Source organism: Hippocampus comes, unplaced genomic scaffold, assembly GCF_001891065.2.
Source record: "Hippocampus comes isolate QL1 unplaced genomic scaffold, H_comes_QL1_v1.1 scaffold122, whole genome shotgun sequence".
NCBI classification, from domain to species: Eukaryota; Metazoa; Chordata; class Actinopteri; order Syngnathiformes; family Syngnathidae; genus Hippocampus; species Hippocampus comes.
Genome location: NW_017842059.1, coordinates 3007658 through 3026012, shown reverse-complemented (window position 1 = coordinate 3026012; position 18355 = coordinate 3007658). Strand labels below are relative to the sequence as shown.

The 18355-nt window shown below is 39.6% G+C and overlaps 1 protein-coding gene across 1 annotated transcript in view; it reads right to left on the bottom strand.

Moving 5' to 3' along the window:
- Positions 1-16693, bottom strand: part of LOC109510938 (solute carrier family 12 member 9) — a 58893-nt gene extending 42200 nt beyond the window's left edge. The window contains exons 1-6 of the mRNA XM_019861637.1: positions 16106-16693; positions 10631-10765; positions 10215-10352; positions 9657-9974; positions 8850-8957; positions 7847-7958 (exon numbers count right to left, since the gene is read on the bottom strand). Of these exons, the coding sequence (XP_019717196.1) occupies positions 7847-7958; positions 8850-8957; positions 9657-9974; positions 10215-10352; positions 10631-10765; positions 16106-16325 (1031 nt within the window). The 5' untranslated portion in view covers positions 16326-16693. The remainder of the gene's footprint in view (positions 1-7846; positions 7959-8849; positions 8958-9656; positions 9975-10214; positions 10353-10630; positions 10766-16105) is intronic.
- Between the last annotated feature and the right edge of the window lie 1662 nt (positions 16694-18355).

The window sequence follows — 18355 nt, the reverse complement described above, 5'->3', positions numbered from 1 at the left end:
AAGGACTTTGTGGACTGGTGCCAGCAGAATCAACTCCAGATCAACCCTAGGCAAACTAAGGAGTTGGTTGTGGATTTCTGCAGGCAACAGTCCTCACCAGCACTGATGAACATCCAGGGTATGGACATAGAGAGGGTGACCTCCTACAAGTACCTGGGTGTTCTTCTCAACAACAAACTGGACTGGTCGACTAACACGGACACCCTGATTAGGAAAGGTCAGAGCAGACTTTTCCTACTCAGGAAACTGAGGTCTTTTGGGGTTCAGGGGTCACTCCTTAAGACTTTCTATAACTCGGTGGTGGCCTCGGCCATCCATTATGGCATTGTCTGCTGGTCAGGCAGCATCTCGGCCCGGGACAGGAAGAGATTGGAGCGACTAGTCAGGAAGGCTAGTTCTGTCCTGGGCTGCTCCCTCGACACTCTGGAGGAGGTGGGCAACAGCAGGATGCTAGCTAAGCTAAAAGCTATGTTGGACAGTCCCTCCCACCCCCTCCAGCCCGCCCTGACAGCACTCGGTAGCTCCTTCAGTCAGAGACTGTTACACCCGCGTTGCAAGACGGAGAGATACCGCCGCTCGTTCCTACCGACTGCTGTCAGGCTGCTGAATAAAAAATGAATAAATAAATATATCACAAAATTATTTAAATGATATGACAACAAATGTGAATTGTAATGTGACTATTGTATTTATATTGCACTTAATTGAACTTATTGACCTTATCCATATTTATATTTATATTGCACTTAATTGAACTGTGTTTTCTTTTCTCTTCTTTCTACCCTCAATCTTGCTGCTGAAGGCTGTAAATTTCCCCAGTGTGGGACAAATAAAGGATATCTTATCTTATCTTATCTTAAATGGAATGACAAATCCTTCCTGGTATACAGTATTCTTGTGTCAGTAGATGTGTAGCAAAGTTGGCGCTTGCAAACGGTTGCATGAGATAAATGGAGGGTGATTTAAGATTTGACTGAGGATTCTCTTTAACACTATTGGGCACTTGCTGTACTGATTCTATATGCAAATATTTCTGAACAATCTCACTGCAATGTGATCTGGCTGGAGTGTTTGGTTTTTTTTTAACATTGCCTAAGCCAGTGATTCTCAATTATTTTCAGTTACACCCCCGAGCGGGAGCCTCTTAAGGAAGAAGTAAATATTTTGTGCCCCCCCAACTCTCTGCCGCGACCATAAATAGGGCCATTTGTCCATTAAATTGTAACACCTCTGCATAAAATGGCATCCTTATTAACATTGACACAAAAAAGAAAAAAGTAACAACTATAGATCAACTTACAACAAAGAATAACTTGACCAACATTGATTTTTATTCTAGGCAGCACCAAAATAAAAAAAAATAAAATAAAATAAAGCATGTTCCCTGGGTCCACGTGCATACATGCCTAAGCCAATTACATTTCACATTTTTAAATTCATTCATCCACCCATCCATTTTCCGATCCGCTTTATCATCACAAGGGTCGCTGGAGCCAATCCCAGCCGTCTTCAGGCAGTAGGTGGGGGACACCCTGAACCGGTTGCCAGCCAATCGCAGGGCACACAGAGACGAACCATCCGCGCTCACACTCACACCTAGAGACAATTTAGTGTTCAATCAGCCTGCCATGCATGTTTTTGTGGGAGGAAACCGGAGTACCCGGAGAAAACCCACGCAGGAAATTGAACCCAGTACTTCTGCACTATGAGGTCGACGCACTAACCACTGGTCCACCGGCCCGCCCATTTTAAATTCAATTATTAGATGTATATATGTGAATCAGATGCTTTCGGGGAATATCCCCACTCCCACCCCATTTTTTTAAGCACTAGAAATACATGTAACAGATATCAGAGTGCAGTGATTCTCCAAGTTTGGTATGCCAGCTCCCTCAAATGCTGTGCAGAAGAATGACTGAATTGAATGATCAAAATGTACATAATGCTCTAGTGTTGTCTTTTTTTTTTTTTTAATCCAGAACAGTACAGTACATTTCCTAACATTTAAGTACAATACATTTGCAGGAGTTCATCCTTGCTCACGTTGGGTTCAGTTGATCTTTTAATAACTTCTTCAACTTCTCTCATGGGTTGGCGCTATATACGATGAATAATTGACCAGAATTTGCATTTGATGATATTTGATTTTATGTTATTTTCAAACATGTATTATATTTTAAAATTTCTAACTTTAATGTGTAATATATTTTAATTGAATGCTTATTGAAGTACAGTTTTTACATTTCTATATTTCAGCAGAGTGTTAATGCGCAAACAAAAATACTGAACATACTTTTTAGGAATAAAACTTCTGCCTCATTTTTGATGAATGCTTCGGCCAACTACGGCTAATGTGTTTTCATTTTGTCAAAATGGTGGTACTTGGAGGGTTATGCATTTTTGTAGTTGGTATTGGGTGTAGAAAGTCTTAAGAACCAATTTAATTGTAATTATTTTTCATTTGCACAGCATTAAGTATGAGTGCACTACTTTCATAACGGGTCCACCTTTGCCCTAATAGTATCAACTTGTAGAGCTCAGTCAATGAGTGTATTCTTCCAAGATATGTGTCAAATATTATCCCATGACTTTTTTTTTCTTTTTTTTGTGCACAACAAACCATTGTGTGCATGAAGTGCCATACAATGCACACGTGAAACGATCACATGGAGACTGATACCATTGCAACACAGAAAACTCAATTTTGCTCAAAGAAAGTGTGGCCATCTGTGCAGCAAACTAAAAATCTAGAGGTGGTTTCCGCAGTACAACTTCATTAGACAGATATATAGCACATAGACACTAGATAAACAGGAACAGGAATAAGGAAATTCCCTCTCTGCAATCGTGCTTCTGTGAAATGAGTGCACGTACATATTAACAGAGATGGTTTTTATTATCAGTTCAGTTATGGCCAGATCCAAAAAAATAACCCAATTTAACAGAAGACAGGTCAGCGTATCAGGGAAAAAAAGCTGCCCATTTGCTTAGGTCTTCTGTACGGTATCCGAGCTCCAGATTAACTTTTTGGGGTTTTGTTTGGGGGTTTTTTGGTGCACCAGCACAAAAGTTAGATGCACACATATTTTCGTGGGTGGCATTTAACATCGCACTTTTACAGGTTCCCTTTTTTTTTTATTGTTACCAGTCTTGTTAGGCAATACTGACTGGCAAATGATTAACAATCTGGTCAACCTAAAACACAATAAATATCACAAGACAAGGCTTCCTCAAAACTTGCTGGCCCTTAAAGTGCTCGATGTAAGAGGAGGTTCTGAGTTTTGAAAGAAGAAGGTGTCAGTCAAACTTTTCATCTTATCATCCGCTGCTATTTCCACATTAAATTTGATAGCCCTGTAACGGTAACACATTTTTAGGATGATATATTTTGCCAGAAACTAACACGATAAATTGTAGTATTGTTTTTTTTTTTATGCTGCTCATGTTATGATGTTAGGGCATAATAATTTGAATATATCATTTTTAAGAGCAAGTACTTTAAATTGACAAGTACACTGAACATTGGCATTGAAATGTAGAACAATAAATAAAATATATTTGATTTTAAAAATTCTAAATAAACTTAAATAAAATTCAGTTGGTTAAGAAAAAGTGCAAAGTAACACCATTAATTTGGGAATAGTAACAACAACCAGATGAAAGCAGCCTATTTTGGAATTTGGTCGATAAATTTGATTTGGAGTGATGCAGCACCAGGCAGGTTGAGAGCCAGGTATTCCAACGAGGTATTCTTTGTTCATGGCGGTTCTTTAAGTTAAAAAAAAAGTTGTTTAGTTAAATGGTTAAATCACAGCCAACCAGCCGAGAACGAAACAAGGTTTGCCAGGCTAAACATAAGCTGCTGGTGTGGCTTTGGGCAAAGGGGAGCGAAAGCAAGTTGGTATCAGGTGGCTTCTTGAACATAGCAAGGACAATGGAGTTGAAGGAATTTAATGTGGGCAACTAACTGTAAGGTGAGTGATAGCCTATGTTCCGGACCTAGGATGTGAGGAGAGTGGCAGAAAGAGTGGCAGTAGCTAATTTGCTTGCCAGCTTGACAGGAAACAGCAGTTTGATGGAAGACTCCTGACAGCTCTGGCGAGGATCTTGTGGAGCTGATGCCAGACAAAGCTGGGTGGTAAATTTCTCAAGATGATGTGCAGACAAAGGCCTAGATAGGAATTGGCAGTAGTGGAAGCGAAAGTCCAGTATGGTTAAGGTAAAAAAAAAACAAAAAAAAACAAAATGGAGCATGCTGTCCTCCCCAGGAGCCATTTTATCTCTCCAGTCTCACTTACCAGTAAATCAAATGGCAATCACTGGTAAAAAAAATTTAAATTTGGAAAAAAAAAAAAGATTAATTTATCAGACCACTATCCGTGACAGTGTTGGTAATTGGCAAAATCATTTTCCTGTTAGGGATAACACCACTATGGAGAAGCTCTTTAATGATAGAATGTTTTTCATGCTAAAATATCATTATTAGTGCTGTTAATTAGCACTTCAATTTCCTGTATATCAAGAAAAACTGAAATAATTGACAAGCCGTATTATTTCTTTTAAATAGTCAAATGATAGCTATTTACTTGCATTCCTGCACAGAAAAATGTCCGTCATGCTTCATTAATTCCTGACCTCTCAGAGAGGCCAGCAAGCCAACTCAAATTTGAGTACAAAAAGATGAATTCTGAAATTCGACATTCTTGCTCAAAATGGTCAAACAAGGGCTCACTAAAGTCTGCATGAAAGCATGCATACCAGTAAATCATAGAACCGTGGAATATATGAATACAGAGAGGAAAAAAGAACCTTTGAGGGGCAATTTTGGGACAGTCAAGCTTGTGTTGTCTATAAACACTACACTACCTGATATCTCACCGCACGTGTTCTGACGCTATCTAATCATCGTCCCAAAGGTTTACGTTATGACATGAATTCCAATTGTACAATGTGTTGACAGGGACACACCCAAATACCAACAAGCCCTTGCACATGCACTCACGTCATGTGACAGATCTAGTGTCTGTGTTGTGCCATGTGAAGATCGCCAGGAGCTACACTGGGCTCTGTTCAAAGAACTTATACTTCATCCATACTCACATTTAATAGATTTTGTGTTTCTACCAGAGAAGATAGCTTTCCCAAGATGTGTTGGCGTGTTGTATGTCATGTCAATAAATACAAAATAAAAATTCAAATGTTCAAGTAAACTGCAAGAGTGGTCCAAAGGCTCAGACGAAACTTTGTCTGATTCAGTGAGCGTGTGCAGCATGCACGCAGATACTGGTAGGATGGCGTGGCAGAGTAAATGATAGCCGTATTGATCTCCATTGCTGTTTAATAGCCCTGTCATGTCAACTTAGCACCTCTGGAACACTTGCTGTAGAGCTAATCAATAGTGAACTCTGGCACTCAGCAATGGAAATGTGGAAAAAACTAGGATGGAGATAAAGGGCGTATAACGAGGGAACAAAATCAAGTCAGTAAACAAAAATATTTTAGGGGCAATTTCCACAACTCTGTTTTCAATTGAACCCCCCCCCCCCAAAATTCATATAATATATTATATAAAACCTTGGGCTAATTGGACCGCTCATTAGAAAGAAGGCGAGTTCCATAGAGCTAACTATGGGCATGGAGGACTTCGAAGCGTCCCGTGGCTGACTTTAAAAGTTCGTTGCACGACATCAGCTGAGCAACGGTGACTTGTGTGCTGATTGAGGGCAGGTCAAGTTAGAGACCGTGAGTGAGTGGAAAGAAAAGCTACCAGGTCTGTTACTGGTCTCATTTTGTAGCAAATAGTCCTAATTTTGTGATGCATCTTGTTATACTGTATTTTGTTCATATACCTGGACTGTATGCTGCAGTTTTTGTGTTATAAACAGTTTTTGGACCATGTATTTTTGCATTTTATTGCTTGTGATGTTACACAGGTATTTTCTTAACATACTTGCATGTTCATAAAGGACCGTACTGTAGTCGTTTCCCACATAAGGAAATTATGTTAAAAGGAAAGATTGGACAACGCAAATATGATTCCGTTCTAGAGAAAACTTACCTTAAATTTATTTTTATAGTCACCAAATGCAAAATGTATCTTTCAGCTCAGATTTACTTTCCCAAAGTCAACTTCAACAAAATGTCGGGCGGAAAGCTCCTAAATCTAAATTTTTCACAATCGATATTATTGGTCAGTCCCCATATGGGTTTGTTTTTCTAATTATTTACAAAATGTAAGTACTGTATTTTAAATGGCTTGCTCTGTTTGACAATTGACAATACAATATTAGCGGCTAAACATGCAGTGTTTTTAGTTTCCTGAAATGTGATGGTTTTGGAGATGTGAGGATTCTGCCTCAAGTCAACGATAGTCAGTATGTGACTCAAAGAATATACATATATATATATATATATTTAAAACAACAAGTATCATTTATGTATGGTATATTTTTGCTCCAGTAAATACAACAAAAGCACAACCACGGTGGCATCAACGAATAGATGCCAAAGGTGAACAGGGAAATGATAACATCTGTTCGGTTAATTGACACTGGAATACACTTAAGTGAGACTCTAACAAGTAAATACTGTATAACTGATATGCAAGTTATGCACTGCATTACTGTGTTACACTCTGTTACAGGAAAAAGTAACACAATGTATGTGTGTACATTTAATAATGATCTCTTGCCAACAATGTTGGCTTGTTGGCCTCCGCAACATGTTATGTTTTTATGTATATTTATGTATATATTTTTATGCTAAATGTTAAAACTGCAAGCAAGATTTGAATGTATTCTCACTTCACTGATCACACCCCTCCACAATAAACGTTCACTGTACTGCGCTGTAAACTAGTTGCCACTAGCCTCCTCTGCTTTTGCAGTGGCATGACTTACTCTTAATAGAGTGTTGCTATTACACAAAATGTTTTTGGTTTTAGGTTTAATTTTGGGGGAAATTGATAATCAATTGAAATAAAAAAAGAGGTCAAAATGTTGACAATTATGCATAGTTTATGAATCATCTCAGCTGACCTTCGCTTTGCTTTTGTTTGCTCGTCTTATGCCCAGTTATGGGCTTTCATTCGTATTGTGGTTTTTGGCCTACAAGACATTCCACGCTGGCTCCTTGTTCATCGACTGATGACGCTGCATCACGAGCATCTGGGCGTTCGATATCTTGCTCAAGGGCACATCGACATAGTCACAGGGGGGGAATCGGAGCCACAACTTCTGGGTCTCAGACTACCGGTAGTTGTTTTTCCCCAGGCGTGGTGGTTTCTTAAGAGTCATATTAGATGCAGAAATGGGGCCAGAGAGGGCAGATTTTTTATTTTTATTTTTTTACTAACGTGCCACTTTCAGGTCATCCTGACAGGTTTAACCGGTATGACAAAAGGTTTAGCTATAGTCCACATTTTCTGGTTGACTGCTTGCCATGCAGTGAGCCTTCCATGGTAAATTCAATGCAAGCATGAAGCAACTGCAGCCAAATAAATGGACTATGTCGGAAAAAGAAAAAAAATGGTGAATCATAAAATTATTTATCTTTAAATTGTGTCGAAAATAATAAGTAATGAATTTTAATCTGATGAAAGTAAAACTTTCATTCAAATTATTACAGCAGTTAAATTGTTGTACATTTATCCTTGTGGGTATACTGTAAGAAATATAAGACACATCACATTTACCTCGCATTTATGAAACCTTGGTTTTGACTAACTTGGTTAACCCTTTCATGCACCCTGTAACTTGATAACATGATAAGATGTCCACTGTAGTAACCGCTGTCCCTAAGAGGGTTCAGAATAATGTTTGTGAGGATCTGTTTGAGTGCTACTGACCGATCACAGGAGCAGGCCACAAGAACGCTGAGCAGGTTGTAGATGATGAAGGTGAAAATGACAGCTGTTATAGTACCACGTGGAATGGAGTAGCTTGGATTCTTGAGGTCACCTTGGGGTCAAGTGGGTTTCAGTATGTTCATCAGGTCAGTCTGTATATATATTGTCAATTTATAGTCATGGCCAAAAATGTTGGCACCAAGGGCTGGGCGTATGGCTTAAAATTATATCATGCTTTAACAATATCATACTGGTCGATATTGATAAATATTGATTGATTGTTTTTTTTTAAATATTCAAAATTAGGAACTGGGGGGAAAAGGGCAGAATTTAAGTAATTTTTGTTTTAACCTATCATAGTTACCGGTAATTTTGTGCATGCGTGCAATTCTTCACTAGTTTTGTGGACAAGGTTAAAAAAAAAAAAACGGCTCTGGTGCACTCGAAAGCACGCTTTTGTTCTCCAAATTTGCTCTTAGTTTCTTAATTTTTGTTTCAGTTCAGGATTTCACGCAGTATTAATTTGACTTTCATGTGGAAGACATTCTCAGAAGAAGCCATGCTATAAATAGTAATAACTTCTTGCTGTCATTTGTAAAAATATGAATATTTACATTTATAATTCAACCCAATGCAGTTGCATTTATCATGTATTGTTTTGTTTTTTTTCAACCACAGGGCAAACTGTGTAGATATCGTGGCAAATACACACTGCAAACTCAAGCACCCCACCCCCCCCACCCCCCCCCAAAGAATATGCCACCCACCACTAAGTTGAGGGTGCCGATAATTTTGTCCAGTGCAGTTTTGGAGTTGTGTGTAATGATCAGATTTGGCTTTTTTTTCCCCTCAACTTTTTTGTGTTGTTTCAATATGAAGAAAAGAAATACATGTGAAACCCAAAAGATGTGCAAATGCTCCAGTTTTCTGGGTGAAGCGGTGAATTATCGAAGGGGGTCAAAGTTTTTGGCCACGACTGTACAAAAACTTGCAGCTCAAATACCTGACATATTGGACCCCGCCATGATGCCAGTGCAACCATTAAACATCACAGCAAAAACAGTGGCAAAGGTCATCAGATTTCCGGTTGTGTAATCCACAGTGTAGTCGGCTGTGGGAAGAGACAATGGCAGATAAGTCATTGAAGTTGTTCCTTAAGCTTCCGTCTTCAATCAGCAGGGTCAACGATAACTGTTGACAAATTCTCACAATGCAGGATGCACTTCGAAAGGGAAAGAGAGAATTGTGAGGTGACAAGGAACCTCAGAGCATCCTTTGAATTTATGACAACACAACAACATTCGACAGACGAACATTTCACTCACTTGCTATGTAAAACTGAAAATAATCTTTTAACTTTGGAAATTCACATTCTTAATGACAATTTGGGGATGTTCCAACAGCATCCAAAACACTCAATAAAGAGAGCAGACACAGCATTTGACTATTGCATACACAAAAAAATTCTGATTCGTTACAAGCAACTAAAAAAAGTATAAAATGATTTTCCATACCAGTTTAAACCACTGCAAAATCCCCAGTCTCAATGAGCTCGAACTGAACCATGACCACTCCTCAGCAGGCATACAAATCATGAATTCAAACTAATGCCGTTCAGATTTCTTGGGTTCAGAGATGATATTTGTACAACCCCTCCCAATAACTAATCAGTCAACAATTGACTCACAGTGTGCACACATGGATAGAAGTGATCCTCATCGCTGTTTTACAGTAAGGCATCGATTAACATGATTCATTTAACCACATCAAAGGTGACGGCAGTAGTACATCCTATTTCAGTCTGCCTTACCCCACAGGTTCCCGAGAAGGGTTTCCAACTTGAAGCCAGTAAAGTTCGCTGTGGTGGGGCCCGTTGCATTTCCCATTGTGTTGGAGTCATCGGAACTAGGCAGAATGATGGTGCGAGGACGTACAGCAAAAAAGCTGATGAAGATCGTGCCCAGGACAAACATGACCACTAGGAAGATGAGAAAGGTGGCTTTGGCATAGATGTGAGCACCGACCATGCACACAAGCAAACATAGCAGGGCGATGACTGTGGCGTAAAGCAGAGACCACCAGTAGCCTGATGGCAGAACCTGGTAGGAAGATGCGGCGAGCGCTCCATCTAAGGCAAGATAAAAAAGAATACATGTATCACTGATTATTAATACACATACAGTACTTGTTAAAATCATACAATCATGGAAACACAAATGTATTATTTCACACAGATGTCCACGCCGTGTGTTATGTTATGCATAAGAAGTCATCTCTTTGTCATAGAACATGTAGAAGCCAAGAAGAGGAAAGCCAACATTTTTTTTTTAATTGACAGAATTTGACGAGTGGTAATGTTGAAACTTACCCTCTGGCACTCCAAAAGTGGCAACAATGGCTTCAACTAAACCCAGCACATAAAGAGCACAGGCACACACATTAGCCAAGAAGAACATAATTCCGATACTGCCACCAAATTCTGGGCCCAGCGCCCGGCTGATCATGTCTGAGGAATTTTAAGGAAAGGTAGTTTGGGAAATGGCAAAATCAATTTTAAACGTGTTGCTGTTATTGACAGTGCTAAAGGCAAAATTGTATTTTGAACAAATCAAACCTAAATGAAGGTTTTCCCCATGCTCCTGTGGCTAAAGGGAACTGTCGAATGCTCTTAAACCTGCTGCATACAAGGAGATTGATTAGCTGCGTGACATAAATAAAAATGGACATGCAATTAAGTGACCTGTGTATTGTATAATTCATAGGACAGAAAGTGCAAAAGGATACAATAGGCCCCTCCAGCATCAAGTGCACCGTTGGTGGAGATGGCGCATACTGACAGCACAGTCATGCAGATTATGAAGTAGGCCACAATAAACATGCCGATGCCTTGGTACAGTCCAGACTGGCCAACCAAGAAACCTAGAGGGGAAAAAAAGCATACCAATTACAGTATGTTGAAGGCAATGAGGGTTCATCACTGATTTAACTGAAAGATAATCGAAGAAATGGAATATTGCTCTGATCATCAAAATATCCATTTGGACACAACTGCAAACTTGATACAGTACCGATTTTAATTCATGTAATTTAATGAAATATAAGGTGGCTATTTATTAGTGTCCAGAAAGATTATTTAACACTCAACCTTCTCTAATCCTCAAACAGGAATCACCAAAATGGAATGACTCTCGGCAAAGTACAATTTCAACAATTTCAGCGTATGTCATTTGGCAGAAACAAAGTATCTACCAAAACTAAAGCAACTGTTTTGTCTGGATTCATCCGTGCAGAAAAGACAAAGTGTTTTCATGATCCACTTCTGAACAAGTTTGCATGTGGCATCACATTATTAAAAAAAAAAGAGCATTATTTAAAAAAAAAAAAAAAAGCATGACTGCAACTTTACATATTTGCGTCTTATTTTTAGTCTTTCTGTTCTTTTGGGGTGTACAACTTGACATAAATCATTAAACTGGGAATGTTGCATTCTTCCCAGGGTTGGGCACTCATTTGTGTGGCTTGGGCATGCGAAAATCATCTACAGATGACCAGAAAGAAGTTATATTATTTCATCCATCCATCCATTTTCGGATCCGTTTTATCCTCACAAGGGCCGCGGGGGGGTGCTGTCTTCAGGCAGTAGGCGGGGGACACCCTGAACCGGTTGCCAGCCAATCGCAGCTCACACAGAGACGAACAACCATCCGCGCTCACACTCACACCGAGGGACAATTTTGAGTGTTCAATCAGCCTGCCATGCATGTTTTTGGAATGTGGGAGGAAACCGGAGTACTTGGAGGAAACCCACGCAGGCACGAGGAGAACATGCAAACTCCACACAGGACCCGGGATCGAACCCACGACCCTCTGCACTGTGAGGTCGACGCACTAACCACTGTGTCACCGGGCCACCTATATTATTACATTATAGTCCGGTGCGATGTAGATAATGATAATAATAATAATAACTAATAATAAACAGATTCACAGTAGATGGAGCCAAACGAGCCTGATCTCCAAAATCGAAACACTGCATTCTCTAGCTTTCAGTAAAACAATAAAGCCATTGTTAATTCCTGTTGAGTCCATGAGCATGTTAGTGCGAGTGAATAGTCTTAAGTCGTACGTCGTAGACAAATGCTACTGTGTAAGTGTGTGCGGGTGTGCGTGCAGGCATGTGTATGCACTCAACAGCAGCTGACATCTCACGAGACTTGGGGTGGGGGTAGAAAATAACATGGTGGCAGAACTAAGAGACTTGACACAGTCTATCACCATTTGCAGAGTCTGTCCAGAAATTGAATGAAAGTCAAGCAACAACATGAATGTGAAGCTTTGTCCGAGTGCTTTATGGTTGTTTCAGCTTTTTTAGTCTTTTACAGCAATGATGTGAAATCTACAACTGCATGTCATGTTATTATTTCGTGCTTCACACTCACAGTGCTTGTTATTGAGTCAGGACACCAGCGCAGCATTCAAGTGAGAAATTTTAATAATACCAGAAGTTCCCCTTCAATCACTCTTCTTTTTTTTTTAAATCATATAACGGCACATATCCTTTAATCGGTTTTGCAAGATAATTTGGGTTGGAAATGAGCAGGATGCCCTTTTTCCATTCTATTTTTGTTCAGAAAGAACTGATTTTGAAAGCTCAATTTTCTCATTAATATTAAAATACATTCCAGACAGAAATAACCTTTGCTCAGATTGGGTCTCTGTTCTCCTGAATGTTTATTTTGTTATAATGGGTGCATTGTGGCCACCGTCTCTCCATTCTGTGGGCTGCACTGAAATTCAGCAAGCTGACAAACGCAAATAAAATACTTTGTTCATATATTGTGTAGTTTTGGAGTCGCTGGGCTTTCCGTGTATGCCGCCTGTCAAATCTGCCTGCTGACATGTCAAGTGCTCGCAAACGTCTTTGAAGAATGCGAATTCTGATGACCGAAATGGCACAAGGACTGAAGAAAGATGTTGTGGCATTGGTAGGCAAAATAACAAGCCGAGAGTGTAGCCAAACACTGTATTTTCTAAACAGGCTATTAACAGCACAACACTAGTTCGTATAACTCACTATAGTCGCCATTACAGAACTCTTCTCCTTTCTGTTCCATCCCAACAGTATTTTTACTGAAACACTGCCACCCAGTGTACAGTTAAAGAACATAACATAAGTGAGACACCTTTGTGAGACAAATAACATACCCTTCCATCGGACACTTATTACCGTATTGGCCCGAATATAAGACCGTGTTTTTTGCAATGAAATAAGACTGAAAAAGTGGGGGTTGTCTTATATTCGGAGTCTAGACATTATACCCATTCACGACGCTAGATGGTGCCAGATATCATTGAAGCGAACCCCTGTCACGAAGAATAAAAATAAAAATAGCGGTAGCACGAAGAAGAAAATGTTGTATATCAAATGCCCTGGACGGCAGTGAGGGTGACGTGCTATGGGAGGAACCAGTGGAGCCAGAGGATGGGAGTGAGGACAGTGACACTGAGCACAGCGAGGCATAGGATGTTTGTGAGGAGTAATGTTCTGTCATGACAGAGCTCAGCTACTCTCAAGTTTAACCAGTTTGCATTATTTTATTGCAATGTTTTTCCTTATTCAGATTTGTTTCAAGACTACAGTTACAGTTAGACTCCACTTTGATGGTTAATGCAATTATTGCAATTTTGTTGTTTTATCACAATAGATTGGTTTATTTACATTTCAAAAACCAGAAGCCATTTATTTACAAATGTGATTGCACTTCAGTTTACATGTTTAAATGTTTAGATATTAGGATTTGAAAGAGGCAAAATAACATGCTTTTTCTCTCAAATATATTGTTATAATCATTTGTTTCAGATGTACTGTAATTATTTTCTGTATAAAAATTAATTAGGTGTTCAAAAAGTCTTTTTTCAAACTTGAGTCTTGAAAAAGAGGGGGTTGTCTTATAATCAGCGCCGTCTTATATTCGGGCCAATACAGTATTTATTTTCCCAAGCCACGCAGAGCCGCAACATCAGGATGAAAGCGCCACATGCGGCTCCGGAGCCGCGGGTTGCCGACCCCGGCCCATGACTGATCGCCAGCTAATTGCAAAGTACATATAGACAAACCGTGCGATTGGCTGGCAACCAGTTCAGGGTGTTCTCCGCCTACTGCCTGAAGACAGCTGGGATATGCTCCAGCACCCCCCGCGACCCTTGTGAGGATAAAGCGGATCAGAAAATGGATGGATGGATAAAGACAAACCATCCACAACACACATGACAATTTAGGGTATGCATTTCATTAGCCTAACATCCACGAAAAGCTGGACTAGTAGGAGAAAACTCATGCAAGGAAGGGAAGAATGTGAAAACTCACACAAAAATTCCAGAGCTGAAATTTGTTCCTTGAAACGTAGAACTGTGAGACAGACGTGCAATATCCTGCCCATATTTCCACGTATATAAAGTACGAAAGATGGCACAGTGAGAAAGTGGCTAGCATGTCTGCGTCACCGTTCTGAGGTTGCAAGTTTGAATCAAGGGCCCCCCTTTACAAAGTTCTCATGTGCTCTCGATGCTTGTGTGAGTTTTCTCTGAGTATTGAGGATAAGCGCTACAGAAAATGAATGGTTGGATGGATAGGTGAAAAAATAAGGTCATCATCTAATATAAAATCACACACACCCTCTATGTTACTGACATGCTCTGTCTTTGTTTTTGTTTTCAGCACCAGCCAGAGTGGAGGGCGTGCCTCTTCAGCGGTGCACCTGTTTCTCGTTTCCCATCAAAGCCTTGCCTAGGATTTAAGGACTGTCAAGTCTCTGTTGGCTTATTGACTTTGCTTGCTGTTATGCTCAAGAGATATTTTCTAGACCTTGCATTCATGCTAATAGTCGCTCCTTTTCCGATAGTATCTTGTTTTAGGAGTATTTTGGTTTTCCAATTATTCTTGTCTGATTTAAGTTTTGTGTGTTCGGGCCTTTGCCATTTTGTTTTGTGTATTTTAGCAAGACAAATTTACCTTGCTGTTTGCAAGCACTTTATGTTTATATTGGGTTTGCCTGGCTCTTTGTCACGAACGATTTCTGTTTATACTTTGTCAGTCCTTTGTTTTTCTATAAATATATATTTTTGTTTCATAGTTTGTCTGAGTCTGCGTTTGTGGGATCCACACACCATCTGGCTAGTTTCTGAACGTTGTCAGCTACAATGTGAAAAAAAATAGCTATTTTATAGGGTGTGGGGGGGAAAAAAGATTTGAACCAGAAAATTTCGATTTGACGAACCAATTAGTTACATTTTAAAATCTTTGCATCCTTGAATTATACCACACCCCATGTCTTGAGATCCGTCACGAATCATCTTTTATGAGATGTATGACTGACATCAATCGGTTTGACATTGCTTATGATTTGTTGTTTCTTTGTATTAAATCAACTAAGATAGTTGGGGCTTTGGAGAGATTTTACATGTACATATTAATCTTCTTCTTCTTCTCCTTCCGGCACGTCCCTTTTCAGGGGTCGCCACAGCGAGTCATTAATTCCCATCCGTCCCTGCAAACCGCCCTATCAACTCGCATGTCCGTCTTGGCAAAAGTTTTACGCCGGATGCCCTTCCTGACGCAACCCTCCCCATTTCTCCGGGCTTGGGACCGGCACCGGGGAACAGTGTACCCCCAGGGGAGGGCACTGCTCCCCAGCGGCTGGGTTTTACATGTACATATTAATAAACACCACAAAAGCTACAGCCATACAATATCAAATCGACTGAATCGTTACATTGAATCTGATCATACTCCATCTATCGAGAATCGTATCGAATCGTGTTTTACGAAAAGATGCACAAACCTACGAGTTTTCATGTTAAACCAGATAGTGCGTGCGTGCAGTAACAGGAACCGGCTCGTAACAGGAAGAACAGGTGTAATGTTAATATTTAGTTCCCATCCATATCCTCCATATGCTTTGTGAACACCGTTAATTTATGTTAAATAAAGAAAGAAAGAAAGAAAGAAAGAAAGAAAGAAAGAAAGAAAAGAGAGAAGGAAAACTACATTGAGCATGAATAAACCTATTTTACGTGGTTAACTCGCAACTATTGGCATCTTATAACGTTTGGGTGGACATCTATCTCACTAAAACTTTTTAATGAAATACAAAAGAAAGAGTCAAGATTCAAAATAGTACAGATAAACTCCATATACAGCAGAGCGTGCGCATTTGAAGTAATAACATTGCTTTACTGGACACTTGCATCAAGACTCACCGATTCTCAGAAATACAACCACGCTGAACATTGACAGCAAGGTTGGAATAACCACACCGAAGAAGGTGGACAGTTTCTTTGGTTGACTCGAGTGAGAGACCCGGTGCCGGGGGATGACCGGGTGCTCCTCTGGCACCTGGCCGGTCGGAGGTGCCCGCAGCTCGGATTCATTGACGCTGGTGGAGAGGCGGTAGTGGAGGAGAGGGGTCCGCTCTGACATCTTGAAACTCGACTATCCTCACAAATCTCACCTTTTCTTTTTTTTAATTTCCTTATGTATATCCTGCTTATTGTTTTTGATGAATAGCACGTCTATAAACTTTAGATCATGAAAGTTAATCAGTGACATGTCCTGGCCGGAGACTCGAAAAAATGTTTCGTGGCTAACATTGCAACGCCGGAAATAGGTGTTTGATATGGGCGAAAAATTCAAATGGGTTGCAAGGCTGAGCGAACGTTCCAAAAAGTTTTAAAAGTTGGGTAGACATCCGTTAGAGGTTCCCATGTTGGTTCATTTGTCTGCAAATCCGCTTTTGAGCTATCATGTGATGAACCAGCAGCAGGCTACACTATTTGCATGCAGTTCCGGCTTTGCTCTTCAAATTAAAGAGAATAACTACTCCTGGGATCCTCGTTTCACTTGATCGTGACTATTGTTGGGAACAGTAACTCTTGTTTCTTTGTTATTTTGTTGACTACTTAACGTAAATTCAATTAGCAGAATGATTAGTGAACCAAATTATACCAAAATAAGGAAATGTCAATTTCTGGTATTCTAGTTCTATGTATATAATGTAATCATGCTTGTGGAAAGGATTTCATTCGAATCAATCAGCGGCCAGGTGATTAAAATAAAATCATATATTCCATTCTGACCAGTCACAACAATGCTTTGTATTTTGCAAAGAAGTAGTAAACATCGCTACTGAAGCACTAACATTTATTGTTTGAATATATGCTCGCCTTCAATAACTACCCCACTTTCCCCGAATGCAGAACACTGTAGCCACGGCTGGACTGAGCATATCTGGTCTTGAGGGCAGATGCCCAGTGGGGCGGCATCTTTTGGGGTCGATCACTATTTAAATAAGTCAAATGCTAAAAACATAGCTTCTTTTTTTTTTTTTTTTTAATTTGCACATATGCAAGTCAATACCCAGTGGCATTATGGGAGAAATGCAATATTTTTAACATTTACTCTGCATGAATTTATGAGAATGAACTGGAATACACCACGAATTTACACCATTGAAGAATGGTTATTAATAGACAGCTTAAATTGCAGGAAAATGTATTTCACCATTATCCTGACCAAAATCACAGAATTTAATGCAAGTAGATCTGTTGCCCAATCACATGCACACTGCTTACTGGGGGACTGTCGAAACACCGCTGACAACATGCACTGTGCATTCCTCCATCACATGCACAGATGAGATGTGGAATCTTGGATCACACTTTTGAGCCCACGGCACAAGTCTCTTGAAGCCACATCTTTGAGTTTGTCGATGACACAAAGTGAAGTAAGTGATGATATCATGGGGTTTTATATATATATATATATATATAAAACAAATACTATATATCGAAGCACAAACATACACACACATATCCAACACTCAACACAGAGGGAGAGAGAGAGAGAGAGAGAGAGAGAGAGAGAGAGAGAGAGAGAGAGAGAGAGAGATAATCGGATGCCAAATAAACTACAGCAATTTACCATCTGTGAAGATCTATCAAGACACCTACTTCAAAGCTGATGAAATTTTCTCTGCTTCCTGCAACATTTCTATCAATTGTAAAATATTTTGAAATTCATTTCAGTTCTTTAGCTAGTGTAATTATTTATATCCGCCCATGCCACCAACCGTATGCCACCTTGAACGAACCCTGACGAAAAATCAACATTTGGGCCGTGCCAACCTTTGCCATGCAGTGAGTTTTTCCTCAAATAACTTAAAATCTTGACATGCACTTATGAATTTACCCTTAACCTTCACAATGTGAGCAGGGTGCCATTTGCCCACAAACTGAAGAGCCTATTGATAAGATTAGGAAATGTGTTTTTTTTAATTATTTTATTTTGTCTACGCTAAAATAATTTAAGAACTCTCTGTATTGGTTAGTTTGTGTCTTATACTGGACAATCAAGATAGTAATTTGATTCTTGTGAAGGTGAGCTCCTGTTTGTCATTTCTGTTGTCATTTGTCCACCACTTTGATTTACTTTATAGTAGTCACTTTGAATTT